The sequence below is a fragment of the Phocoena sinus genome, chromosome 4 (assembly GCF_008692025.1).
Source record: "Phocoena sinus isolate mPhoSin1 chromosome 4, mPhoSin1.pri, whole genome shotgun sequence".
NCBI classification, from domain to species: domain Eukaryota; kingdom Metazoa; phylum Chordata; class Mammalia; order Artiodactyla; family Phocoenidae; genus Phocoena; species Phocoena sinus.
This window is the reverse complement of record NC_045766.1, coordinates 66,374,498-66,390,296: the sequence shown is the minus strand read 5'-3', so window position 1 is coordinate 66,390,296 and position 15,799 is coordinate 66,374,498. Positions and strand designations below refer to the sequence as shown.

The 15,799-nt window shown below is 38.2% G+C and overlaps 1 protein-coding gene across 4 annotated transcripts in view; it reads right to left on the bottom strand.

The window, feature by feature from the left end:
- Nucleotides 1–15,494, bottom strand: part of TP63 (tumor protein p63) — a 222,203-nt gene extending 206,709 nt beyond the window's left edge. For 3 of the 4 annotated variants that reach the window (XM_032631612.1, XM_032631613.1, XM_032631615.1), the window contains exon 1: nucleotides 15,306–15,367. In XM_032631612.1, the coding sequence (XP_032487503.1) occupies nucleotides 15,306–15,367 (62 nt within the window). Of the gene's footprint in view, nucleotides 1–15,305 lie in introns of all 4 variants that reach the window. The other variant, XM_032631616.1, reaches the window with a different exon arrangement.
- Nucleotides 15,495–15,799: the final 305 nt, after the last annotated feature.

Sequence of the window (15,799 nt, the reverse complement as noted above, 5' to 3'; positions counted from 1 at the left end):
AATGAAAATCATAGACCTCCCTATGACTAGCGAAGCTTATTTCAGACCCAAGTTGCCTCTGGTTTCTAGTAGTGTTTGCACTGCACACATTCTCACATGGTTTGACATGACAACCAAAGCCATTTTGTCAGGGAATAGATTATAGGTGTGGCCAGCCACCACCTCTAGTCTCAAACCCAATTCATTTACCTTTTTCACTTCTATCAACTTTTTTTTCCCTAAGATTTATTTCTGTTGTTATATGGATATGAATTCCAATAGGTCAGGTCCCTGCCTGCCTTGTATCTCCTATTTGGTCCTTTACTTGATCTGAAACAATGTATCAAGTAAGGGAAAGGTAGATAAGGAGTGAGGGAGAGAGAACAAAAATATAAAAATGTAGAACAAAAACATTCTAACTGAATTAAACAATTATTGAATACCTACTATGTTCAGGACTCAATATTAGACATGGTATATATTCATAAATAATTAAGAGCTTAGTTTTTTAAAGTAAATACATATAAATACCTTTACAGAAATATAAATAAAGTTCTATGGCATATGAGAAAAGAAATATAGCACATTATTTGCAATGATAAGCAAAAGCATTATTCACTCAGCCATTCACTTCTTCATTTATTTTGCATTTGTAAAGCACCTTCTATATACACTCAAGGAATATCAAAATAAACAAGACAGTCCCACCACTTGAAAGTTGTATAAGTAGGTTCTCAAAATTCAGTGTTATCAGAATCCCCTAAAGAGTGTGTTAAAATACAGATTGCTGGGCCACAACTCCAGGTTTTTTTTTGATTCAGTAGGGCTCAGATTGGGCCTGAGAATCAGCATTTCTACCTTGTTCTTGGGTGCTGCTATTACTGTGATCTCAGGATTATACCTGGAGAACTACTAGGCTAGAGCAGTGCTTCTCAAATTTAGTGTCCATGAATCCCCTTGAGTTCTTGTTAAGATGTAAATTCTCATTTAGTAGGACTGATGCAGGACCCCAGATTCTGTAATATTCCATGTACTTCACTTTGAGTAGTGAGGGTTTAGTAGGTGGACAGAAACTTGTAAGGAAATATGCACAGAAGACATTATGAAATAAACAGTAATTAAGACAAACCTTGAAGAAGGGATGGGGTTTTTGCAGGGGGCCTGTGAGAGTGTGCAGACAGAACAGGTTCAGGGCAGGCTGGGGGTGTGAGAGAGGGAAAGGGACAATAGATTTTGATCAGAAATGGAAGTGTGAGGTGGTATGATTTGGGACTGGAATAACTTCCAGTAATGAGGAAGTCCAGGACATGGTTATATGGGTCAGTAACTGCAACAGAGCAGAAATGGGAGTTCCTTGAGTTAAGGAAGCCAAGGAAATGTGAGACTACATTATAGGAAGGACATCAAAAGGATACTGAAGTTCCCAAAGAGTTGGCAGAAGTAAAGAAGAAAATGGAGCCAAGTTACCGAGGAGAAGCTCCTAAAGTCAGTGTATTGTCATGAAGTTCAGTAAATCACTTTGATGGAAGAGGTTTCAGAAGACATGAAATTAATGAGTGATGGTGGGTAAGCAATGATCTGAAAACAGCAGTGTTGAACGTGAAATATGTTAGGTCCATCCCTTGGCCCTCTGAATAAAAAGACTTTGCTTCTACTGAAGAACAATGGGTAATATGGGTATTTTCAGAGAAAGAACAGCTTTCAGTTAAGATGAGCTAGCAGAGGAGTACAAGGAACAAAAGGTCAAGGTGGTGGCAAGTCAAAATACCACACTGGAAAAAATGTCACATGGGTAGTGGAAATGGGAAAAAAGGCTGAATTAATTTGGATAGAGTTGAGAGAATGTGGAAGAGGATTCTATTTACGTCACCAAATTTCATAACAGAAATTAGGGAATGAGGGATTTGTGAATTATTAACAGCAATGGGGGAGCAAAAGTAGTGATTCAAAATAAACAACAACAGTTAGAAAACAATTAAACTAAGGACAAAATTCATCCCTACATAGAATCTACTGAGAGTTAATTAAGGTATGACCATAAAAAAATAATGTTATAGAAATCAGGATCCTACTCATCTCCACCAGTGTCCAGCTATTTTAACCTGGGCAGATTACACAGCCTCTCTGTGCCTCAATGTCTTCATCTGTAGAATAAGGATAAGAGCTATCGCCTATACAACACTTACTATGTGCCAGTTGCTGTCTCTAAGTCCTTCGTACAATTAACTCATTTAATTCTCAAAGCCACTCACTCAGGTAGGTGGACTATCATCATGCATGAGAAAACAAACACAGAGATTAAGTTAGGAGATCTAACAACTGGCAGAGAATTTGAACCAAGGCACCCTGGTCACAAAAACCAGTCTCTTAAACATTATACTACTGTCTCTTGGTTAGTAATAGATAATACTAGTAAATACCTCTTAAAGTGATTTGAGAATTAAATGTGTAAAGTGCCTAGAACAGTTTCTGACACATAATAAGAATTCAATAAATACTAGATATTTAGTGGCTTATGTCTCATCCTCATTTTTGAAAAATACAGGATCAGAAGTTGAGATCCTAGAAAATTAGTAATCGTGGTTTCTGTAGTTATCCTAGTTAATAATAAAAAAGTGCTAATTAAAACCATATGTCATCTACTAAATTAGCAAAATTTAAAAATAATATCTAAAACTGGAACTCTTAGGCAAAATTTATTGGCATACCCTTTTAATGAACAATGTTTTCCAGAAACTTGAAAAAGTATATACACTTTTATTTGCTAACCCTCTTACTTCTTAGCTGGTAGCATATTCTGGGGGAAACAGAAAAGACTTTAGATCAGGTCGTCCTGGTTTCAAATTCTGACTCAGGTAAAAGTGAAAATACAAAGAGTTCCTTCCACATACTAGTTAAGTCATCTTGGTTCAGCTAGTCATTTCACTGAGCATCATTTTCTCATCTGCAAACTGGGCATATTACACAGCTAAGAAAAAACAGATTACATGAGATAACAAGGGTAAATTACACAGCAATTTGTATAGATTGAACATGTATTAGTTGCTTTCCTTAAATATTTGGTTCATGAAATGAACCCAAGAAAATAACTCAAAAAAGGTGGCTATATACTATTTTTAACGTATAATAACCAACCTAAATATTCAATAAGGGAAATAAATGTATTAAGTTGCATTGATACGATGAAATCCTTATGCAGTTACTTATCATAAATACAAAATATATGACAAATGGAAAGGTCTTATGTAATAGAATATTGAAATTATTCTATGATTATAATTTATATATAAAAATTATGGAGCCAGAAGATGACATGGAAAACAACTGTTTTACTAGATTTGTTTTTTTGGCTTCTACTATTGTTGAGAACATGTCATTTCTCTAATAATTTTTGATATCAATAATATCAAGTCACAAATACTTTTATCTGAATATTTCATCTGAGAATATCTAAAGTGCTTTGACATTTATGTTTCGACCTGAGCTTCAAAAATCTTTCTTTAACTTGCACTTAATTCAGATGGTGCTAGAAGATCTGATATAGCAAAAACCAGTACTTAAAAACTTTGAATTGGGCTTCCCTGGTGGCGCAGTGGTTGAGAGTCCGCCTGCCAATGCAGGGGACATGGGTTCGTGCCCCGGTCTGGGAGGATCCCACGTGCCGCGGAGCGGCTGGGCCCGTGAGCCATGGCCACTGGGCCTGCGTGTCCGGAGCCTGTGCTCCGCAACGGCAGGGGCCGCAGCGGTGAGAGGTCCGCGTCCCGCAAAAAAAAAAAAAAAAAAAAAAACTTTGAATTTTTAAACTTCTTATCATATATTCATTTAATAAATATTTACTGAACATTATTGAATAATTTTGTAGTTTCCAATAAGCTTGGACTATTTAAGCCTTTATCATTTCCTTTTTTCTATTCCTCCTTGTCATCCCAACAAACAATATCTATCAGTTTATTTAAATATTTGCTAAGTTACAAAACTCCTTTAAAATCTGCTTAGCAACTCAGATAAACTAGATATCAATACTAAAACATATTTTTAAATAAAATCCAGAAGTTATACATTTTGTCAGTTTTTTGATATGTGGCTGTCATAATTTCTCTCACAAAATGCCCCAATTTTACTTCTGCAGAGCAAAGCTTGAACTAGTTTTTAAAAAACTGTTTTGTGATATTTTTAGTTTTTTCAGGAATATTCTACATTCCCAAGAAGCAAAGATACACAGAGCTTCTATGAAAGAGAGAAAGAAGAAAGGGAGGAGAAAAGTAGAGAAGGAAAATATTCAAGATTTAGAGGTAAAACTGTATATACATTTTATGTAGGAAGATAAGGTGGGTCCTCAAATGTCAGATAGAAGGGCAAGTAGTGCTTTCACAGACAAGCCTTTCACTCAGTGAAGACATGATTCAACATAAGATTCTATAAAGTGTGCCACATTCACACCAATGCTGATGTGAAGAGAAGTCATCCAGTGAGATCTCTTCACTAAGCTTGAAATATTCATTAAAGCCACATCAGCCTCTACAGGATACTAAAAAATAGCTTGTGCAGGTGCATAGATATATCACATTAGATTGAAATGCTGACTTTTGATTTCTCATAATCTAGTTTGAAAATCCTGTCAAGAAGAAAGTTTTTCATTCATTGCCTGAGATAAAAGTGTTCAAAAGAAAAATAAAATGGAAACATACATCTTATTAGCACTTTTTACTTAGGGGAGGTTGCAATGAAAACAGTTGGAAGAAAGTGAGTTTTCCCATGGAAATCTTCAATAAATTATTTAGGTAGTTAAGAAGTAAATGACACTACTAAGTTCAAGCACAGAAATGGAAAAACTGAGTCAGAAAAGGAAAAGAAAAGCTAATGCTGAATTTCAAATAAAATATCTAAAGCCTGATATTTTTAAGGAAGCTCTAAAAATTGACCACCTTGATGAAATGTCAGGATATGATTGGGGGATAAGTTAAATACAATCAACATGGGGGATAAGTTAAATACAATCAACAATCTTAAGGCATGACACGCTTAACTTTAGAGGCAAAAGTCTCTATTGCAGTGTTACCCCATCATAAATTTGTACGTATTCTATTATTTATTTCAATCTATATCACCATCTGTAAAAAAAGCTTACATTAAAAATCTACTCTAGGGCTTTCCTGGGGGCGCAGTGGTTGAGAGTCCGCCTGCCAACGCAGGGGACACGGGTTCAAGCCCTGGTCCGGGAAGATGCCATATGCCGCCGAGCAACTAAGCCCGTGTGCCACAACTACTGAGCCTGCGCTCTAGAGCCCGAGAGCCACAACTACTGAGCCCGCATGCCACAACTACTGAAGTCCGTGCGCCTAGGGCCTATGCTCTTCAGCAAGAGAAGCCACCGCAATGAGAAGCCCGTGAACCGCAACGAAGAGTAGCCCCCACTCGCCACAACTAGAGAAAGCCCGTGTGCAGCAATGAAGACCCAATGCAGCCGAAAGTATATAAATTTTTTTTAAAAATCTACTCTAGGTAACCATGTGGTTGATTAAATTATCACACTAGCTTCCAATTTCGTACTTCTTTTTCTTTTTATTTATTTATTTATTTTTGACTGTGTTGGGTCTTTGTTGTTGTGTGCGGGCTTTCTCTATTTGTGGCGAGTGGGGGGCTACTCTTCGTTGCTGTGCGCAGGCTTCTCATCGTGGTGGCTTCTCCTGTTGCGGAGCATGGGTTCCAGGCGTGCGGGCCCCAGTAGTTGTGGCTCGCGGGCTCAGCAGCCGTGGCTCGAGGGCTCCAGAGTGCAGCCTCAGCAGCTGTGGCACACAGGCCTAGCTGCTCCACGGCATGTGGGATCCTCCCGGACCAGGGCTTGAACCCGTGTCCCCTGCATTGGCAGGCGGACTCCCAGCCAATGTGCCACCAAGGAAGTCCCCAATTTTGTACTTCTTGACTCGAAATGCTTTATCAGTCTTATTATTATAATGCTGGTATTGCCCTCAATTATGAGAGAGCTGCACGAGTTCATGGAAAGTGCGAACGGGTGCTGTTCAACTTGAGAAATTAAGTTTGCTCATTTGAAACAAAAGAAAAAGATGTGAGAAATTTAAAAGTGGCAAGGAGATTTTCAGCCCTCATAATTCTTCTAAGCTTAATTATTTCACTCTGAACTTGAAAGAGTCTAATTCATAATAAAAAGAGTCAAATGTAAGTGAAGATTGGAAGGCAAATGATAAGAATAGAGTGACAACTCTCTCGTCTAAATTATCCCCCAAATATTATGGCTTAAGGTAAAACAGAAATGTTAATAACTGTCATTTCCCAAAACTTGACAAACCGAAAAGTACACACCACCCCATGTCCATGTCTCATCCTATTTTAAATGGAACAAAGTGACTTTCAGAGGCTGGGAAGTGCATAATTACATAGGCTGGAGTCTTTGGACTTTGATCATAATTATAGTGCTTTATCCATCCATCACTTGTTGCTTGAGGAGTATTCCTTGGTGAGTTCTTTAAAGGAGATAGAAACCCTGTCAGGACAAATTTGAGCTACAAAACAGCTAATCAAAAACTTGGCTCTCTTGACTTGAAACAGATTGAAAATTGCCACTTTAATCTCACAATCCATTTGGCTTTTAAGTAAAGTGAGAACATGAAGTCTGCCTTTGGAAAGGCACGTGGTCTCTGCTGTTCATACCACTGGGGGTACCTTTTTACGAGCTTCAACTGGGACATTGGGTCCAAGTTTGTCTCACTCTCTCAAAATTGGGTGTGCATACAAACCAATCATCTGGTGTGCTTGATAAAAATGCTGCTTTTGCATTCCTTGCCCTCACCCTCAATTTCTCAGAGGGAGGCATCAGTGTAATTTAAACCTAAAATTAACTGGGAAACTTATACCACCAGAAGGCCTGCAGCTGTTTTTTCCCAAGAGTGGTCTGAGACGTTCATGAATCAAAATTGTTTGTTTTTGTTAACAATGCAATTCCGAAGCTCCACCTGGACTTATCAAGTCATAGTCTCAGGGTATCGATGTAACAGCTCTCTGAATCCCTGACAGCATCAGAAGTGAATGTGTATATTACTATATTTTCCTGAATCTGAATTTGGGCATCACAGTTTCAGTTACCTCCTAAGAGTCAAATGTATTTCACTATGAAGCATTTTGAGAAACCTTAACAGAGGCTACTAACCAAAGTCACCCTTCAAACTTGCTGCCTTCAGAGGGGTGCTTCGTACTTGCAGTCCCCAGCCTGCACGGCCAGGGCCTTCTACCCTTCCTTGCACCTCACTGTAGTATTTCTTCTTTTTTTTTAACATCTTTATTGGGGTATAATTGCTTTACAATGGTGTGTTAGTTTCTGCTTTATAACAAAGTGAATCAGCTATACATATACATATATCCCCATATCTCTTCCCTCTTGGGTCTCCCTCCCTCCCACTCTCCCTATCCCACCCCTCTAGGTGATCACAAAGCACCAAGCTGATCTCCCTGTGCTATGCGGCTGCTTCCCACTAGCTATCTAGTTTACATTTGGTAGTGTATATATGTCCATGCCAGTCTCTCACTTTGTCCCAGCTTACCCTTCCCCCTCCCCATGTCCTCAAGTGCATTCTATAGTAGGACTGCGTCTTTATTCCCGTCTTGCCTCTAGGTCCTGCATGACCTATTTTTTTTTTGATTCCATATATATGTGTTAGCATACAATATTTGTTTCTCTCTTTCTGACTTACTTCACTCTGTATGACAGACTCTAGGTCCATCCACTTCACTACAAATTACTCAGTTTCATTTCTTTTTATGGCTAAGTAATATTCCATTGTATGTATGTGCCACATCTTCTTTATCCATTCATCTGTCGATGGACACTTAGGTTGCTTCCATGTCCTGGCTCTTGTAAACAGACTTGCAATGAACATCGTGGTACATGACTCTTTTTGAATTATGGTTTTCTCAGGGTATATGCCCAGTAGTGGGATCCCTGGGTCATATGGTGCTTCTATTTTTAGTTTTTTAAGGAACCTCCATAATGTTCTCCACAGTGGCTGTATCAATTTACATTCCCACCAACAGTGCAAGAGGGTTCCCTTTTCTCCACACCCTCTCCAGCATTTATTGTTTGTAGACTTTTTGATGATGGCCATTCTGACCGGTGTGAGGTGATATCTCATTGTAGTTTTTGTTTGTTTGTTTGTTTGCTTTTTGCGGTACACGGGCCTCTCACTGTTGTGGCCTCTTCCGTTGCAGAGCACATGCTCCGGATGCACAGGCTCAGCGGCCATGGCTCACAGGCCCAGCCACTCCACAGCATGTGGGATCTTCCCGGACTGGGGCACGAACCCACGTCCCCTGCACTGGCAGGTGGATTCCCAACCACTGTGCCACCAGGGAAGCCCCCTCATTGTAGTTTTGATTTGCATTTCTCTAATAATTAATGATGTTGAGCATTCTTTCATGTGTTTGTTGGCAATCTATACCTAGGAATAAACCTAGCTAAGGAGACAAAAGACATGTATGCAGAAAATTATAAGACACTGATGAAAGAAATTAAAGATGATACAAATAGATGGAGAGATATACCATGTTCTTGGATTGGAAGGATCAACATTGCGAAAATGACTATACTACCCAAAGCAATCTACAGATTCAATGCAATCCCTATCAAACTACCAATGGCATTTTTCACAGAACTAGAACAAAAAATTTCACAGTGTGTATGGAAACACAAAAGACCCTGAATAGCCAAAGCCATCTTGAGAAAGAAAAACGGAGCTGGAGGAATCAGGCTCCCTGACTTCAGACTATACTACAAAGCTACAGTAATCAAGACAGTATGGTGCTGGCACAAAAACAGAAATATAGATCAATGGAACAGGATAGAAAGCCCAGAGATAAACCCATGCACATATGGTCACATTATCTTTGATAAAGGAGGCAAGAATGTACAATGGAGAAAAGACAGCCTCTTTAATAAGTGGTGCTGGGAAAACTGGACAGCTACATGTAAAAGAATGAAATTAGAACACTCTCTAACACCACACACAAAAATAAACTCAAAATGGATTAAAGACCTAAATGTAAGGCCAGACACTATCAAACTCTTAGAGGAAAACATAGGCAGAACACTCTATGACATAAATTATAGCAAGATCCTTTTTGACCCAGTTCCTAGAGAAATGAAAATAAAAACAAAAATAAACAAATGGGACCTAATGAAACTTCAAAGCTTTTGCACAGCAAAGGAAACCATAAACAAGATGAAAAGACAACCCTCAGAATGGGAGAAAATATTTGCAAATGAAGCTACTGACAAAGGATTAATCTCCAAAATTTACAAACAGCTGGTGCAGCTCAATATCAAAAAAACAAACAACCCAATCCAAAAATGTGCAGAAGACCTAAATAGACATTTCACTGTAGTATTTCTTTTTTTTTTTTTTTTTTTGCGGTACACAGGCCTCTCACTGTTGTGGCCTCTCCCACTTACGGAGCACAGGCTCCGGACGCGCAGGCTCAGCGGCCATGGCTCACGGGCCCAGCCGCTCCACGGCACGTGGGATCCTCCCAGACCGGGGCACGAACCCGAGTCCCCTGCATCGGCAGGCGGACTCTCAACCACTGCGCCACCAGGGAAGCCCTCACTGTAGTATTTCTATGTGTGAAGCTCTTCTTTGGATTCCCTGAGGTCTAGGATGGTATCTCACTCATACCTTCTATCTTCCCCACTCAGCACCAAGAAAATAAATAAGCTCATGGAATATTTTAGTTAAACAAACAAATCAAAACAAAGTTTTAGTTTCCATACCTACAATTTGAGGATAAAAATCCATTACGTGGTGAATTCGTTTCCTATTGCTGCTGTAACGAGTTACCACAAACTTGTGGCTTAAACCAACCCAGATGTATCATCTCACAGTTCTATAGGTTGGAAGCCTGATACAGATCTCACCGGGCTGAAATCAAGGTGTTGGCAGGACTGTGTTTCTCCTGGTGGCTGTAAAGGAAAATGTGCTTGCTTGCCTTTTCCACCTTCAAGAGACAGCCAGCCTTCCTTGGATCCTGATTCTCTTCTATGTTCAAAATCTGTTGAATCTTTTCTCACCTCACATCACTTTTATTCTTTCTCTACCTCCCACTTCCACTTAAGGACTCTTGCGATTACATTGGGTTCCACATGGACAGTCCAAGATAATCTACCTATTTTAAGATTGGCTGATTAGCAGCTTTAATTCCATCTGCAACCTAATACCCCTTTGCTGTGTAAGTTAACATATTCACAGGTTTTGGGCATTAGGATGTGGCTATCTCTGGAGGCCATTATTTGGCTTACCATACCTGCCACAGTGGATCAGCTATGTACTGTGTTGAATAACACTTTGTTAATTATAAAGTTCTATACAGATCTAATAAGATGTTATGTTCTGTGGTAGAAATAGCACTGAACAGGGAAGAGACTTGAATTCTAGACTTGGTTCTGCTACTATTTTTGTGTGTGTGATTTTGGGCTAATCACTTAACCTCTCTAAGGTTTTAGATTTCTCAGTTCTAAAGCAGAAGAACTGGGACAAGTCAAGGTCATGTCAAGACTCATAATCATCTTTGTGCTTAATTTAAAGATGATATAGAGCAAAATGGAACTTAAGGTTTGCCTCCATGAGGACACAATTGTCGCTGGGAAGGAATCTCCAGTTCACTGTTGTGCCATACCCACAAGAGCTGAGCAATACCCTACGGGGATGCATTTCAGACTTTGGTTGGGTTAATATTTAATTCTCAATGTCTTAGTTGTGAACAGTTGGCCAGAAGTTGTTATCCCTACTTATCTCATGAAGAAACTTTGACTTAAATAGCTTAAGTGATTTTGTGAAGGTCACATAATCAATGAGTGGTGGAGTTAAGACTATTGGATAATAGTCTTTTGACAAGTCCTATGTGCCCTCAGCTGACACACTTCCCTGCCTCTCTGCCATTTAAATGCACTCACAGCTCAGGAGCAGCATACAGAATTATGATACATCATACTTTTGGCTAACTACAGTGGGTCATAAAGGTCTTTTGACATGTATTCTTGTGAAAATTATAAGGGTTGGAGACAGATTTTTCTTGACTACAACTGGTGGCTACATTAGTCCCTGCTGATAAACTGTACCTTTGTATTTCTTTATGAACCAGCCCTTCCTGTCCTCTGCCTTGCTTCATTTCAAGTACTGACATAACAACCTACACAGACTGCAGCATGTCAGCTCATTCCTTTCAGTCAGACAAAGAAACTTAGTGACTCTGGAGCTAGCTAAAATTAATGGATTAGCCTCATTAAAAACTGGCCTGCTCATTGAAATGGATGGCTACATCCTTAATTGGCATCAGCAATTATATTATTAAATGTTATATCAAATTTTGAAGTTTCCATGTGCACATAAACAACACTATGGGCACATTTTTCACGTGTTTTTCTACTGGGTATGACCTTGGGAGGAAAAAGAGCATTTGATAAAAGAGCAGTTGGAGATAGTTTAATAAAGGAACTATTGATCAAGGGAGAAGAGATATGGTATGGCTTTTTGGAGTTAGCAGTGGCTAGAAATTGTTACCACTCCTATGCTCGAAGGAAAAGGAGAGAGCAGTTACTCAAACTCAAGACGTCCGGAACTGTGGTTAGAGCCCCTACAGGACCTGCAGCCTTTCGTAGAAAACCTAGCAGAACAGCAGGGAAACATATACCCCAAATTCACTCTCCTCCTGCCCTTCGATCTCCTACTAGAGGTGCCCACTGGTTGAACCCAAGAGGAAACCAGAGGAGAAAGGAACTGTCAATGCAATCTTCATAAGTCAGCTTCCTGGGATTCAGAACAAGAAGGATGTAGGGTGGATGTGGAGAAGCAAGTGGAAGACGCTCAACACAGGACTACATCTGTCTTTATGCAATTGCATCTGACAAATAAAATGATCCATTGTAAGTTCGCTGTCACCCACTCCCCTCCTCCTCCTTTTGGAATATATTTAGAAAATACAGTTAATAAAGTTGACCTTTAAGCTAGTAAAGCATAAAATTCACAATCAATATGTAATTTACACAGGAAATACTTCTTACTCATCCATACAGTACTTTAACAGTTCAAGCTTCTTTTGAGTAGAGGGTGACTGAAAAAAATAACTCAAAATCATTTTACAAGTGGTTCAGATAGTAATATGTTTTACTTTCTCTTATTTTTAGTCCTCAGCTATCACAGTGTTTCAAAATTTAATCTGGATTCCTTTTTATCATTTTAGCTGGTTTATTTTTAAAATGATATTTGGAGGAATTTAATCTGTCTTTTAGAATTACTTGGTTAAAGAGATTTATGTTAAAAACTAGGCGGCAATTCTAAAAACTAAAGTGTGCAAGAAGACCCAAATTATAACCCAAACCATAAATTAACAAAAGTTTAACTTGTAAAATGCTAAATTTTAGATTCATTTTGAATATTTACTAATAAAAAGTAAACAGAACTCACTGTATATGGTTTTAATTTATAAGGAAATTGTATCTTACCCTTTGGCTCTTATTTATTGATTTTGCATAATTTCATCTATTTTTGTTAAAATTAAGTTAGCAATAAAATGACAAAACTTGTGATTTGTCCACCTTCTCTTCTTCTTGTAATGGTCAATAGCATCAAAGGGGAGATCTAAGCTCTATAGCTTAAGTACTGTTTTGATTTTCAGAAAAGTTTTTGTAAAGACTACAGTAAATTAGCATCCACATCAGAGCACAACTAAATCCATAATGTGTCAATATGTTCAGGTGCAAAGGAAAAAATAACAGAGGGTGAAATCTCAATTTTAACTGAGAGAATGATTACCATCATACTTTGAAATGTATATTAAAATTGGCTTTTGAGGAATGGCATTGACATTCAGCAGTAAATGATAATAGCAGCTCTCATTTATTCTATTTTATGATAAAAAGAAATTTATGCATTAAGGTAGCTTAGAGTTAGAAATAACAAGAAATCCTGTTCTTTCCTTTTTTGAAAATTCTCTTTTATAATTTCTTTCTAAAGACAAGGTCAGGAAAAAGACAAATTTAACTATGTAGATGACTATGATTATGGAATGATTAAATTTGGTCTTACTTAAAATAGATTTTGTAAACTGAGAACTGCAAGGGTTGTCTGCTTAGAAAAAACAGCTCAAACTCATTCACTCCTTAGGTATCAAAGAGAATATTGTTTGATTCTTGCTTCGACAATATATATTATTATAGATTTCTTATAGTGATATCCCACTTATTCATTCATTCATTCACTAAGTAGTCTAGAAATATCTGACAAAGCAGTTAAAATATATGAGGCAAATATATGTTATTAAATATCTAAGTACTATAAAGTTAAATAAATAAGCATTACAGCTATATCTTACTCATTTTTGTATTTCCAGTGCCTTGCACAGAGTAGATGCTTGGCAGGAAATACTTTTCTTTCGTTTACTTGCGGATTAAGTTTTTATTACAAATGGAAAGTACAAAATCTTGCCTAAAACAATTTATTTGGCAAATAAATATTCCCTGACCACCCTGCACCACCATCTCACAGCTCCCCAACATGCCCCCCCTTCCCCAAAAGTGACACTCACCATGATTAAAGTTCAGGAATTCAGCAAAATTTAAAATATTTTTAAAGTACTATTATTATTTTAAATTTTACAATCTGACAAAAACTGAGGTGATATTTGCTCCATGAATTAGCTGGTTTCCGGGACACTCCGAAAAGCAATTTCCTCATGTATTTATATTTACAGGCTTCCCTCATCAATCACTAGAAATACCTCTGGACAGAGGTGTACATGATTGACATGTGGGTTGCTAGTCAATAGAAAAAAATTTCTTCCAGAGCTGAGATAGATCCATGTACCTACTTTAAAAAAAAGATGCCATCAAGGGAAGCGTTATACAGCAAATGTTTCATCACAATTATCCTCTTAGAAATAGTATTTCAAAGATTTTATTGAAGTAGAAAATTTTGAGGCTGGAAAAAATTTTGAGAACTAGAAAATCTTTAGTGTTTTGCTTTTTATCCACCCACTCCCCAACACCAACGAAATCTTATGTAGGAACGTGAACTCCAGAGCCATTCATTTTTGCTACTATTGTTCATGGCACACAGCAAGGCAGGAATCAAATCATCATTCACATTTCCCGTTTCAACCTGGAGGACCACAAACTTGCTTCCTCTCTCTCTTTCTTTTTCCTTCCTTTCTTTTCTTACTCTGTCAACCATTCCATTTACATTTCTCTCTTACTTTTCCTCTTCTGCTGTCTCACACAGCCCACCAAAAATCTCCCAGGAAAAGAAGCTATGTCTACATAGTCCACATTCATGTTTACAGGGTAACAAATCTTATTAATGAAAAAAGATCACACAGTTTCCTTAACTGCCTGAGCAACGTGACCCGAGTCCTGGCCAGAGAGCCCACTGGACTGCTGGGATGAGGCTCTAATAGGCACCATAGTGAATGACAAGTTAACCCCTTTGGACCCACACCATTCTCAGCCATCAGAGGACCTCCCTCATTAGTCTCAGAAAGTAAAGTATGAAATTCCAACATCAAATCTCATACTGTTAAATTAACATCACACTGCTACATACGACTTGAATATCTCCCATAACTTTATGACTGGAAAAACACTGTTCAGATTTCATTTACCAGTTTAAAAATAGCAAACTCTAATTTGAAACACACACACACACACACACACACACACACATCGTGCATGCTCACTAATATTCCCTCTTAGTGCTAGGCAAACGTTCCTTCCTATAAACAGAAATAAAATTGAGTGTAATTGTTAAGTTTTAAAAGTCAGACTTGTCAAAAGATGCTGTTTGTTATGAAACAAATCAAGAAGAAAATATGCCACAGAGCCAAAATAACAAGCCACAATCTGTTTGGTATAACAATGGCTATTTATCTATTTTTAAGGTATAAATCAAAATTATTCTGTGTTTCTTTTGACTTGAAGATCATCCACAGACTATTCTATTCCTGTCCAGTGAAATGTCTTCTTCTTGGGTTGGTGAGCGCTGATCCAGACAAATAACAGGTTTTAAACATCTTAAAATGGTGTGACCATTTTTTAAGAAACCATGGGAAGATGGTCTACAAACTTTGTTACTTTGTACATCCAGATAGGAACTAAAAAAGAAAACCAGAAGAGATGCCCACAGACCACTTTAAGTCCACAGAAAGTGCAAAATAATATCACTGTGCTCATAAACAAAGAGAGGCTGCTCTTTGTACACAGCAGAAACACTCATCATACACAAGGCACTCCAATTAAGTTTTGATAGAAGTTACGTCACGTTTAAACTCACCGCTGGATGTAAGGGTCGGGACAGTACTGTAGGGTGGCACACCGTGAAGTTTCAAAATTCATTTCCTTCAACTCTCTTTGATATCAACAAATGGAGAACAGTATTATAACATATACACATATACCTGTGTATACATAGATATAAAGCCAGAAGGCTAAAAGCAATAGGGTCAAATGCTATCAGACATAGAAGTGTAGACACTTCCCCCCTTCACACACATTTGCAAAGAGGCGGAGCGTTTCTTGATTTGAGCCAATGAGATTCATCAAGGGACTAAAACATCAGAAACAGTCGAATCTTACCAGCTGGGCATCCTCTCTAAAGTTGTTCTTCCCCCTCTACCACGGCTTTAGAGTCCTTGTCGTATAGTGGCCACACTTGTTGGCAACTTGGAGTCATCTCTGAACTTCTGGTCTCTCTGGTGATTGGATGCTGGCATGAATGGCATCAGAGTTTAATTTCAGCAGCCTGGACTTTCACAACAGAACAAGAGC